Source organism: Mastigoproctus giganteus, chromosome 10, assembly GCF_048544385.1.
Source record: "Mastigoproctus giganteus isolate SK-2022 chromosome 10, ASM4854438v1, whole genome shotgun sequence".
Lineage (NCBI taxonomy): Eukaryota > Metazoa > Arthropoda > Arachnida > Uropygi > Thelyphonidae > Mastigoproctus > Mastigoproctus giganteus.
The window spans coordinates 116,782,836-116,796,612 of NC_143584.1; the positions used below are offsets into that span (position 1 = coordinate 116,782,836).

The 13,777-nt window shown below is 35.1% G+C and overlaps 1 protein-coding gene across 4 annotated transcripts in view; it reads left to right on the forward strand.

The window, feature by feature from the left end:
• The window catches only part of unc-104 (kinesin family member unc-104), a 1,041,320-nt gene that overhangs the window by 215,541 nt on the left and 812,002 nt on the right, over window positions 1–13,777 (forward strand). For all 4 annotated transcript variants that reach the window (XM_090382707.1, XM_090382708.1, XM_090382709.1 and 1 more), the window contains exon 8: window positions 895–1,038. In XM_090382707.1, the coding sequence (XP_090238833.1) occupies window positions 895–1,038 (144 nt within the window). The remainder of the gene's footprint in view (window positions 1–894; window positions 1,039–13,777) is intronic.

A 13,777-nucleotide genomic window follows, 5' to 3' on the forward strand; every position in this document is an offset into this window, starting at 1 on the left:
AGAGTATCATACGGAAGTGTTCCACGTACGATATTGAGGTAAACTCCTCTTATTAATTTACTAATATTATGTAGTTGCATATGGCAATGTTCTCAAGGGAATTTTCCTAAAAGTTTTGATTAGTTCTATTATTTTCAGAGTAAATCTTCAGTAATTTCCTGTTCTTTTTTCATAGCCTTGCAACTAATTCCATTAGTTGTAAGAATTACAACTTATATAGTTTTATAAGAATTACCAGCAGGTCTTGCACTACCCCTGCTATTTTTCCAGTTACTCGATATCCAAACAGGACAGTTTGAAGTATTTATTCAACCTTTGATAAACTTGAGTTGAGATAAAATTATTGTTTTATATCCACATGACTATCAGTTGTCAAAACACTTACCAGCTTGAATAGCATCAGCAGTGGCCTTTTGATCTGCAGTAGCAATAACATCATCAATAGCCTTTTCATCAGCAATAGCCTCTTCTGTATTTATTTATCACATCTGTAGAAAAACATTCTATTCTGTATTAGCAAGTATTACCCTGCTGTGAAAAATTGTATCCTGTGAGCATTGCACAATCTTTCCAGGCTGAAACTGATTGCCAGATCAAGCCATAAAGGAACTCTGCCATTCCAGTGGTAGTGTTCATTTATGAACTCAGACAAAATTCATTTTCACATTGAATCTTAATTCAGTATTGCCCTTTGTTCCCTCCAAATGGCACTATCTTTAGTTGCTGACTCTTGTCCAAAGCAGCTTTTTAGCTTGGTTAAGTTGTTGTATGGTAAGTGACCTTAGCTATCTGTTGTGTTGCTTTAATTCTTAAGATAATTAATTTTAAAATTCATTTATAAAATTTAGCAATCTTCTTAAATTAAATTAAAACAGTTGTTTCAAATTTTTACAGGTAAGCAAAATTAGCTTAGTGGATTTAGCAGGTAGTGAAAGGGCAGATTCTACAGGTGCACAAGGAACGAGATTGAAAGAAGGAGCTAATATCAACAAATCCCTTACCACTTTAGGAAAAGTTATTTCAGCTCTAGCAGAAATCGTGAGTAATGATAATATTGAATTCCTATTCTTATTCATTAACAAATTAAATTACAGAACCATCCTATCAAAATTTTAATGAGATCTATTCAAAAGAAAATTTTTATGAGAATAAATTTCTTGAAAAACCTACTAAACAGTTTTCTTATCTTTATTCTGGCAGTGACTATACTTTGACCCCTGGTCAAAGTATAGTCACTGCCAAAATAAAAGTGTCAAAATCAATTCTCTGATTGCTCATTAATTGTTGGTTAAAGGTTGTAACTTCTTGTATCTTCCTAAATATAGACAGTTTTACTTGTGCAAATTTTAATGTGATATTTTATGATTTTTACATTTTGTGAAAATATCAGATTACAAAAAGTAATTTTGAAATTTTGTCTGCTTAACAGTTTTTGTAAACTTGATTATGGCAGCAACTAATAGTATCTTATATATTTATAAGATACTATTCTTATATTATTTTTATATATTAATACTATTCTTGTATTCTTATATATTATAAGATATATTTATACACTCATTAAGCCAAAACATTTTACCACCCTTGTCTCCACTAGCTGATACATCTCATAACACCTAGGAGCGACATCACTAACCGTTACAACATATATAGTGATAGCATGGGTAGCCTTGTCAGCTTGTCAATACGAAGCCTGTGCAGTGGGGAAAAGGAAGGACCTTTGAATGTGGAATGATTTACAGTGCTTGGGTGGTTGTGGTTCTACCACAACCACCCAAGCACTGTAAATCCATCCAATGTACTGTGAAGGGAAGACCACCCCTGTTTGATAGTCGAAGTGAATGGTGGTTGGTATGTGCTATCTGGGACAAGAGATGGATCATGATCTTGCAGTTAATGGCCGACTGCAACCAGGGTTCATAGAGAAACATTTCCAAGCACACCATCCAGCAGACACTCTTTCACATAGGGCCCTTAGAGTAGGCAACCTGTTTGTGTGCCCACATTGACCAACCATCATCAACACCTCTGCCTGCAGTGGTGTTGATGCCGGTTGGCATCAACATTAGATGACCAGAAAAGAGTCACCTGGTCTGAATTGAGGTTCCAGCTTCATCATGCTGATGGATGTGTATATAGATAGTAGGCAGGTGAACAGCTGCAACAACACTGCATGGTTGGACAAAAACAGTTCTGTGGCAGTGGTATCATGCTTTGCCGGATGTTTTCATGGATCACTGAGTCCCGTCATCCCCATTGAACACACCCTCATCCTACCTTGGTGTTGTTTCAGATGTATACAGATGTCACTGGAATTTTTCAACAGGACAATGCCCCATGTCACAAGGCCCACATTGTGCAGGAATAGGAATGGTTCAAGGATTATGTCCAAGCATTTTGTGTGCTACCCTGGACACCAATTTCTCCCAACATCAATCCCATTGAATATTATTGGGATGTGGTGGAATGCAGTATTCACTGGTCCATACCAGTGCCTTGGTTGATTGCTGAACTTTGGGATGTCCTTCTGTTCAGCTGGTCCAGGATACACGAGGACACCTTCTGCAGCCTTGTGGAGTCGATTCTATACCAGGTGCAAGTGGTTATCACAGTGCAAGGTGGCCCAACATGCTATTCGATAGGTGGGTTATAATGTTTTGACTTGTGTGTGTGTGTGTGTGTGTGTGTGTGTGTGTGCGCGCGCGTATCACACTAGAAAGCCTAGCCTTATGTCCTGATAGGTTGCTTCAATGTAACTTCATTGTTCTCTGGCTCTGGTGGCTCATTGGCCATTTTGACATAACTTTATGTGCTAGTTATTTATTTGCTTCGAAGCATGATTTTACTAATTTAAGTTAGTTTGAGGACTGCTTTTGGATATGTGCTTTACTTTGAGGTTCTGGTGAGCACTTGAAACTTTTGGTAGTTTTTTACACTCCATCTTATTGGCTCCTGTGAATCACTAAATGTTTGTGGCTCATTAGGTTATGAGCAGTTGGATACAATAGTGATTATAAAAGCATTGTAAGGTGAATTAATTCTGTTGTGGTTAAGTCACTTGCTAAAGTAAACCAGTAAATTCCTCTTACCTTTATAAAATTCTTCAAGCTGTGTATGCAATTATTCAAAAGAAAATCTTTGTATTGCTTTAACTTCATTATTAGTTCCTTTGACATTTAACCTGTTTCCTTTTTAAAAGCCACACTCCAATGTTATCAGAGTTTGATTTAAACAGAATGAATTAAATGTCATACAGTTTCAAATTAAAACAACATTGTACCTTAAAATAGCTTACGCTTGAGATAATCAAAGTTTTTAATCTGTTTCTCACTATCTGTATCTTCCATGTACCAAAAAAACCCCAGCTGACTACAAATAATGTGGAAAATATATGTGAAAGTGAAACTGTGTTAAATATACAACAAGAAATTATTGGTTTATTTATGCACTATAGCGGAATCCTAGGATTAGCAAAGTAAATACTTTGCACCCTATTTATGAACTAATTAATGAATTGAACAATGTTCCTTATATCAACTAGCTACAGTAATAATATGCACTATAAAATGGTATCAGATATACAACATATACAAAGTGATGAGCCTATACATAGCACATTTATGGGAGAAAACTACTTTCCAGTTTTTTGTGCATAAGTTCATTGTAGAAAGATCACTTCATAAAGAAAAGTTTAAGAATGTTACCCAAAGGTTCTTCAAGTTGATGTTAGGTGTGAGATAAAAAAAAATAGCAAATAACTTTGGTGAAACTGTTTCACCAATATATAACTTGTAAATTGTGAATGAATTCAGCAAATTTCCTTACCCTATACTAAAAATCACAAAGCAGATATTTTGATACTCAGAGGGTAAAAGAATAAAATATAAAAACTACCTGTTTCACCAATGAATAAAATATATCGAAACAGTGCACTGGTTTTTTCATCCCATGCTTAATATAAACTGAACAGTATCCTTGCTTATCTGTAGATACTTCACTGTTCACATCTGAGTGACAAATAGCAACAGATGGATTTTATACACAAAATTTGATCAAAAAGTTTGGTGAACATTGCAAAAAATAAATTTTATTCAATGATAAACGTTGACATTGTTAATATTTTTCATATAATCTCTCTGTAAACACATGCTTGTTCCATCAGGCCTCTGACTAATCAGTGCATTGTCTTATTGTGGGACTAATTATATGGACATAGTTTGCAACTTGTGCATAGGAATTGCACTTATTAACAGTCACTTCTCAGCCCACACAGATGAATCCTTTCTACATAACAATATTCTTGACTTGGTCATTGCAAAAGTTTCAGCTATCAGAAACCTTTGTGTTAGGTATCATAATGAGCAAGAAAAGTGATACTTTGTATAGGAGATATTTGAGGAAATTAGTTGTGTAGGGTAAAGGGAAGAGTTTTGTAAGGGAATTAGGTCGAACTTTGATATGATTTCAGTTCCATTCTGTGAGAGCAAATGAAATTCCTAAGAAGTATAAATGTTAAACAGGAAATGCTCTGGGATGTAGTTCTACAGGGTGAAATATTTTGGGAGGTTATAGTATCGATTATTCTGGGTAAAAAAGTTAATATAAACATATGTCCAATTCTCAATGGATACGGAGATACAGCTGTTTGAAACTGGCACACACAAAGCCATTATGAGAGGTATTAAAGAATGATAAATGACTTATTGTTTGTATTTATTGACTTTTTGAATGATACAAAACACAAATCATTGACAATTTTTTATACAGTTCACAATAAATGTTTGAAAATTTCATCTCCAACCTCAATGCACTTTGTAATATGATGTGTTGTTTTTCTGAGGTCATCTTGGTTAGTTAGTTAGCTATTTTGGTTTTTAGGAGCATTAGCAACTAAGGCCATATTGCTCCGGGATATGCGGTGGTCATTCCCTGACCTTTCCGCATCCTCCGTATTTGGTGGTGACGGGCTCGAACCCCGGTCTAATCAAGAAACTGCTGCTCCTTCCCACCTGGCTACGGAGGCGGAGGTCATCTTGGCATTCCTTTATGATGGCAGTAGTATCCAAAATGTGAACGAGCAATTCGTCTCTTGTATTCACCTTTTCTTTTGTATACTGCACTTTTCATCCATCCCCACAAACAAAAATCTAATGGAGTGAGGTCTTTGGAGACCCTGGTGGCCAGTGAACCGGACCACCGTAGCTGATTCCATTGTTCAGGGAAAGTTTGATTTAGATGTTGTATCACCAGATGGGTATAATGTGCAAGAGTTCTGTCATGCTGAAAATACATACCAGTCCTTGTAGCCAAGGGAACATCCAATAGTAGTGGAAGTTCATCAGGAATTCTAGGTAAATGGGCCCTGTAAGATGATTTTGTAACAAAACAGGCCCAATCAACTGATTGTCGATGATACTTCACCACACGTTTACAGAGAAGCGATGTTGAAAATTTGTTTCTACAATGGCATGTGGATTTTCGTCTGACCACCTATGAGAGTTATGGGTGTTGTTGATACCATCACTGGTGAAAATAGTTTCATCGCTGAACAGTATTAATGGAATTAATTGGCGATTAGCATTTACCCACTGGCAAAATTCCATTTGCTGGGCTTTGTCTCCTGGATGAAGGTGTTGCCCCTGCTGTATATGAAATGGATACAAGCTGTTCTCACATAACGTTCACCATACTGTTGTCTGTGAAAAACCGATATGCATAGAAATTCTTCATGTGCTAATAGTAGGACTATGTTCTACCGACTGAAGAATGTGTGCTATTTCATCCAGATTTTGTTCATTTGCATGTTCAGAAGAAATAAGATTGCTTGGAACTGTGCCAGTCTCATGCAGTTTGGTGTAAACACTAGTAAACGTTCTTGAATCTGTTATTCTGCAGTTAGGAAACCTTCAGTGGTATTCTCTACAAGCAGGGGTAGCACTTCCACCACAAAAACCTTAGACAAACACCTTATCAGCATATTTAGCATGTGTGAAGATGTGCTGCATCCTTAACAATCCTTCTGACACCAAACAGCCATCAGGTTATAACTGCTTCTTGGTTACATCTGATTCAAGGAGCTGTGCATGCCAGTTTCAAACAGCTGTATCTCCATATCCATTGAGAATTGGACACATGTTTATATGAACTTTTTTTACTCAGAATAATCGATACTATAACCTCCCAAAATATTTACTATTACTCCTGAATCACTCTGTATTTTACTTAAGTTTTAAATTGAAATTTGCAACCGACAAACAGATGTAATTGGAACAACTACAAATTATTTAGAACCTCTGCTCAATGTGTAATATGTAAATTGGTTAATAGCTGAGTTTTTCATTGGTGAGACAGGCTTAGGCATAGTTCAAGGATATGTCACAGAAGTCCTGGAAAGATGCCTAGTGTTCCTTTACATATTTATTGGCTACTAGGAAGAAACAGTATTGAGATCTTCCTAGGCAGATGGTTATTTTGTAGAACAAGTGTTTTGCATCTGTATTCACAGAGGAAGAAAATTTTAATTAGGTAGAGGATGATAATATAAGTAACAATGATTTGGAATAAAAGAATTTATGACAAATAAAGATATTTGTCATAAATATCTTTATTTGTCATTACCCTGAAAACTAGTGGCCAGCTGCTCTGACTGCCATGGCAGTAAAAATTCTAGATTAATAATTAAGGAATCAGCAAGGAACCAGACCCATAGAAATAAGGATATAAAAATGTGATGTGTATGAAGATATAAAGAAAACCTAAGTACAGTAAAGGGCCATCTTGGTATGCATGATGATATAAGATAGATTGCAGATGCTATAAGATAGTTGCAGGTAGCTTCACTAGATTTTTCTTGTCTGAAAAATGTAGTGAAGAATTATGAGCTAGTTATGAAAAAGTGGGATACAGGGGTAGCCGCATCCCACTTTTATTAAGGGATAGCTGACATAATTTACTCGGATTTTAAAAAGCCTTTTACAGTCCTATATGAATGTCTTTTTTATATGTTGGTAGAGAATTGGTGTTAGATTGCTATAATAAGTGAGGGAATAGTTAACTAGAAGAAAATAGGGTGATTATAAATGGGCATGGTTCCAAGTAGACCATTATCTTGAATGAGGACTCTTAGAATACTTTCCTAGGGTTTGCTGTATCTAATTTTAATGTTAAAATTTCCAGATAATATTTTGTTCAGTTGTTAATAGCCAAAAAAAAAAAAAAAAAGTGTATTGCTATAAGACTTAAATTGATTATTACATTAAGCTGTAGTGTTGGTAAATGCAAGGGTCTGCAGCTGAACAGTAGGTAAGACCAGATGAAGATATCAATTGGGAGATTTTACACTGATAATGCAAGTGTAATTTCTATATGCTAAAAATATATAGTAATGTTTCCAATAGAGGTAATTATCCCACTGTGCAATTAAATGGTCAGACCATATCTTGAATATTGTATTTTGGCCTGAAAGTATTAGTAATGGCTGTATGGTGCAAGAAAGCCCATGGTTTATGCTGCACCAGCCAAAAAAAAAAAAAAAAAAAAAAAAAAAAACCTCAAATAAAACAATGATAATTAATAAAAGAAAAGGAAATTAAACCTATCATCCTATGCACTTCCCTGACCTGAAGGTACTATCCAGATGACTTTTGAATTTCCCCAAACTGTCAGCCTCTACCACCGATGTAGGCAACTTATTCCAGTAATTTATAACTCACTGGCTAAAATAAAACTTCCTGCAGTCCAATCTAAACATTTCCCCCTGTAACTTGAATTTATGTCCCCTAATTCTAGCATCATTTATAATCTTGAAAATTTCGTCCTCATTTGTTTTACTGATGCCTCTCAGAGCCTTAAATACCTTAATCAAATCTCCTCTAAGATGTCTAGTTTCCAAACTCTGCAACCCACATATTCGAAGTCTTTCTTCATAAGGATGCCCTTTTGCCGATCTCACCAGGTGAGTTACCCGTCTTTGCACCCTTTCAAGAAGCTCGATGTCTTTGTTTAGGTGCGGTCTCCATACTCCACACTTGGAACACAGTATTCCAAGTGTGGTCTAACAAAAGCCTTATATAATGGGATTATATAAGGCTTTTGTTAGACCACAAAAGCGTTATATCAGAAATGTTTCTGCCAACATATATTCAGAAATACCTCAGTCAAGACTGTACCCAGTGAAAAACATGTATGCTGTGCAGTTAATTATTATGATTATTGTTTTTCTTTATTGTCTATTCTTAGATTTGACCTTCAATGATATCGAACAAGCTCAGAAACACTAAATCCAATATCCATTCCACTCATGCAGTAGAGTCATTTCTCCACTGATTTATTGATAATTACAAATAGTTATCATTTTAAAATGTTTAACTTAAAATTAGTTATAAAGAAATTTTTAATTGCTCACCTTGTAATTCAGTTTCTTTTTCTTTTTTTCCCCCATTTCACATGCTTTCCTTATGCAGGCTGTAAGTACAGTTTTATATATGTATATACACACACTCTCACACACAAGTTTCAATATATTTTCACTTGTTGCTTATAACCTTTATTAATGTGAAACACTTAAAACTTTCATTTTTGTTTCAGCTGATGTATAATATAGTATAATTGTGTGTACTCTGCAGTTTTACATCAGTTGTAATATTATCATATAATTTAGATGACATTTGTATCAGATAATTTGTTTGCATCATATGAGAATAAAGTGTTGTGATTAAAGCAATACAATAGTTATTGTCACTAAAATAATAGTATTGGTGAAGGAAAAACTAAGTTATCTCAAGATACTGAAAGCTAGATGGCAGGGAAGGTGGCATGCCTCTTCTAAAGGTGCAATTACCAAGAAATTTGTACCTTCAATTATATTTGTAAATAAGAACAATATAAAATGGTTCACGTCCAGTTTATAACAAATTATATTTTAACTGGACATGGGTCCTTTAAGTTAGCTTATTTTAATTTGTCACCCTCTAATTTGTGTCTGTGGTAAATTAGAAGACTGACAACACATATTATAGTCTTGTAAATTTTATGAAAATTTTAGAACTCAACTTTTCCAAATAACAGGAATTATCAAAACTGGACAGGAGACCAAATTTTTAGAAAATGCCATCAACTTTCAGGCACTTCAAAATTATGCTAAAGCAGTGTTTGAACATAGGAAAAGATTAATTGCTGATCATAATTAGCTAGCAATCCTGATAATTAAACTTTTCAGTACATATCTCTTCTTTTAAGTTTAATCAGCTATTTGTTAAATCAACAATATTAGTGCTTCTTTGTGATGTATTTTTATTTTATGCTGTTCATGTACTTTCATGGCTGCTTGAAGCCTAAAGCATAGTTAAGAATTACTTATGTTTATTAACTAAGCTTAATATATATAAAGGTCATCTGTTTCTCTCACTACTTCTTGATTTCCCTTGAATAATACCATATTAAACATGTAGAAATTATATAAGTTAACAACACCTGTAAGTTATTGGACTTCTGAACTTTGACCTATTTTTACTCAAAACTTATGAAATCTTAAACATTTTGTTGTTGACTTTGACTCACTAACCTTAATGTACATGAAAATACTTATTTATACAATACTATCTAAATCTATTGTGAAAGATGTCCCAGAAATCTAAATTTATTATGAATATTTCTAGGTTTATGTATATTTGCATATATGTATCTTAACTTGTACTATTTTTCCAATTTTATTTAATTTTTATTTATTTAAAAATTTTTTTAACAATTTTAACTTATTTTATTATTTTTTATTATTAATATAATTTTTCTATTTTACCTTCTTTTTTTTTGATACCCTTAGTTTGGGCAATTATGGGTACTGGGTTTTTGCTGGCACCCACTGGTATATTACCTCCAGTGGGTGCAGGATTTTGTCCTTTAGGATAGACAATGATTGTAGTGCCTGAGATCCACCATGATTCAGAGTTAGTCATGGGCCACCTCTTCGTGGTGTAGACGGGCATTGGACAGGCTTTCCAGGTGATTGCCTTCTTGGTGGCAAAATAGCTACAAACAACTAAACAACATGACAACATACACCCTGCACAAACATGACATTACACACATTTCTGGCCTTTTATAGAGATCTGTATTCATTTCAGTGTATGTATCAGGTAAAGTTGAACTAACATTCTGGAGCCACTGTACATAAGATACTGTGCATCTACATGTCAGTATTAGTCACATATGCTAAATAAATGGACCGGTATTACGGTGCATCCCATCAGTAGCAAATTTTTTTTTGGAATGTGAATTAGTTGACGAGTTGTTTTTAATTTAAGTTTAAACGCTTAGTATTAGTAGTGGCAAATGATGCAAGGAAGCTATAGCCACTCTTTTGCTGAAAGCATATTTCCTCACATCTGTGTTGAAACCATCCTTTTTTTAGTGTCTCCTGTGTCTGTTGTCTGAGAAAGAGTAAGGATGCCATCAGTATTTAGTGTATCCACTCAATCCATTTAATGACTTTAACACCTCACAGGTACTTGGTTCCAAGTGCTACAATTTGCAGAACTGGTCTTCCATGGTAAGAGTACCCTTTTGTGCTTCTGATTAATCTTGTTGCTCTTCTTTTCACCCATTTCAGCAGCTCCACATCTATCTTAACCCTCTTCTGGGCACACTGGTGGTGATTACCAATATGACTTTGAAAAAAAAATATCTGTTTGAAATGGCATCAATATGAATTTTAGTTTTCCTTCATTATTGGTATGAACAATCTTTGACCTGGGATGAAGTTGAAGCCATTAAGCAGTAAGAATGAATGCCCTTTCAATCTGTATCATTAATTGTTTTGTCATCGAAGAAGTTTGGCCATAAAAAAAATAAAAGAAAATGTTTTTAGGCTTTGTTAGCCTCTTCCTGTACGTTATTATTATTAGCCATATGGTGCGAGGAAGTCTGAGGCTTCCGCTGCACCAGCCCAAAAAAAATTCTGAGTTATCCTGGGGGGAGAGAGAGGGAGAACAAGAGTCAGAAGTAGAAGGGAATCACCAAGAAAGAGAAGAATAATGATATCCAGATCAGGACCCTGGGTGTGTCTAGTCCATACTCACCAGATATCAGTCCTTGGGGTTAATTAACAAGCATTCTAAAATGTGAATTTAAGATTAGCAGCTTTTTTTATTTCCCCCCTCCCCCCATTTGTTTTTTTCAGTTTATCTGCTATGTGTGTTGTCTGAGAAAGAGTAAGGATGCCATTGGCATTTATTGTATCTACTCAATCCATTTAATGACTTTGATACTTCACAGGTGGCTAGTTTCCTTTCTGCTACAATCTGCAGAACTGAAGTCTTCCATGGTAAGGGTTCCCTTTTGTGCTTTTGATTAATCTTGTTGCTCTTTTCTTCACCCATTCCAACAGCTCCACATCTATCCTAACCCTCTTCTGGGCACATTTGGTTGTGATTATTTACCAATATGACTTTGAAAATAAAAATATCTGTTTGAAATGGCATCAGTGTGAATTTTAGTTTTCCTTCATGATTGCTTTGACTTTCAATCTGTATCATTAATTGTTTTGTTATCAAAGAAGTTTGGTCATAAAAAAATAAAAGAAAATGTATTTTTAGGATTTGTTAAGCCTCTTTCTGTGTATTATCAAATGTTCCAAAATGAGAATCTAGGATTAGTGGCTTTTTTATTTTCCACTTATTGAATGCACTAGCTCCAAGTTTGATCATAGTGGCTTTCAGTGCTGATGCCTTGTTTGCATGAGATGTTGTTCACATTTATCACTGTTATCCAACCACTACAGCATGAGGGTTTTTTAATTCTTGTTTATTTTTACTTTTACTTTTTGCTTGCCAACAGTGAAGATGATACCCACATGTGGGCATTAATAAAAAAAAAAAAAAAGTTATAAAAACATGTCTAAAGTCATGTAAAATGTAAAATGCATCAAAGGGGTTTATTTTAATAAATTAATTAATAATATACATTTTAAATGTAAAAATGGATTTTTGACAGTTGTGTTCATAATAGATTGAAAATAACATTATCTTTAAAAAAAAGTATACAATTCTGAATTATTTCATGCCTTGTTTGTAACATAATAACATTAGCATAATAACATTAGCAATGTGTGCTAATGTTATATTTTTACCATGCCCAGAAGAGAAATAAAATGAGGCTTCCAGACCTATATGTAGTATTCAAGATTCGTTGCCCCATACAATGGTATAATCACTTCCTTGTCTCTATTGGAAAAATTCCTGTATGTTATTGACAGAACCTTATGAGCTTTCTTAAATATAGGTCTCTTTTGACCTTGAGCAGTGCCACCAAGTAGATGTTTTATCTCTCCATCACCTTGAGCAATACAACCAAGTTGATGTGTTATCTGGGATTACTGCTACCCATATGTGGTGCCTTGCATTTGTTAATGTTAAACCTCATTGCCAGTTTTCTGCTCATCAATCTGATATTTCTAGGTCTTATTTGAGTAGTATGCTTTGATGCTTCTTATTAACCATCCTCACAACATTTGTGTCATCAGTGAACTTAGGACGGTAAGCGTGGTATGCCATAAGATCATCTAGACAAGACTTTAGTTACAGCTTGGACACAGCATGGTTTTGTTAAGGGGAAAGTCTTGTCTGACCAAGTTGATTGGATACTATGATGTAGTCACAAAGGAACTGGATCCAAAGAATAATTTTGATATCATATATTTGGATCTTAGAAAGGCTTTTGATACTGTCATGGAAGACTGCTGCACAAATTGGAGCAATGTGGCATTGGAGGTAAATTGCTGCTATGGATAAAGAGATGGTTGAGTGGGAGAAGACAGAGTGGTAATCAATGGACACTGCTCTTCGTGGACTAATGTTATTAGTGGAGTTTCCCAGGGTTGAGTCCATTGTTGTTTTCTGTATTTATCAATGATATTGATGATGGTATATACCAGGCTTAATGTCCAAGTGTGCAGATGATACAAAGGTTGGCAGGGTTGTTAATGACAGTATGCTGCTGCAACAGGATCTAGAAAAGTTGAGCCGATGGGCTGAGAGGTGGGAACTGAAGTTTAACATTGACAAATGTAAAGTACTGCATATGGGAAGCAGTAACCCCAGAGTAATGTATCAACTGTGCGGTACTACGCTGACAGTGGTAGAGAGTGAAAAGGACTTGGGGGTAATTGTGCAGGCAGATATGAAGTGTTCTGAGCAGTGCAGACTGTTTGCATGAGTAGCTCATGGTGTCTTGTCAATGATATACAGGAATTTTTTTAGCAGGGATAAGGAAGTGATTATCCCCTTGTATAAGGCAATGGTCAGGCCTCACGTTGCGTACTGAATACAGGTCTGGAGGCCTAATTTTAAGAAGGATGGAGAGCTTTAGGCACGAGTACAGAGAAAGGCAATATGATTAGTGAATGGAACAAAGGGTTGTTCTTAAAAAAGGCTTTTACTTTTGCAAATTGCAGTGTCTGGAGACTAGCTACCTGTGAGGTGATCTGATTGAGGTGTATAATGCCTTGAATGGTTTGAACAGTTCAGTGCTGATGGGATTCTTTCTCTTGCTCAGAATAATTGCCTGAGAGGGCATAAATTCAAATTGAGGAAAGACAGTTGTAGGATAAATGTGCAGAAGTTTGCCTTTAGCCAGTGGGTTGTTGATTGCTGAAACAAACCTCCATCTGTCATTGTGGAAGTGGAAGTTGATAGCTTAAACAGATTCAAGGCAGAACTGGACAAACATTTGGAGCGAGTGGATCGGTGAAATGAGAAGGGTTTGTGTGTTTTTTTTTTTTGTT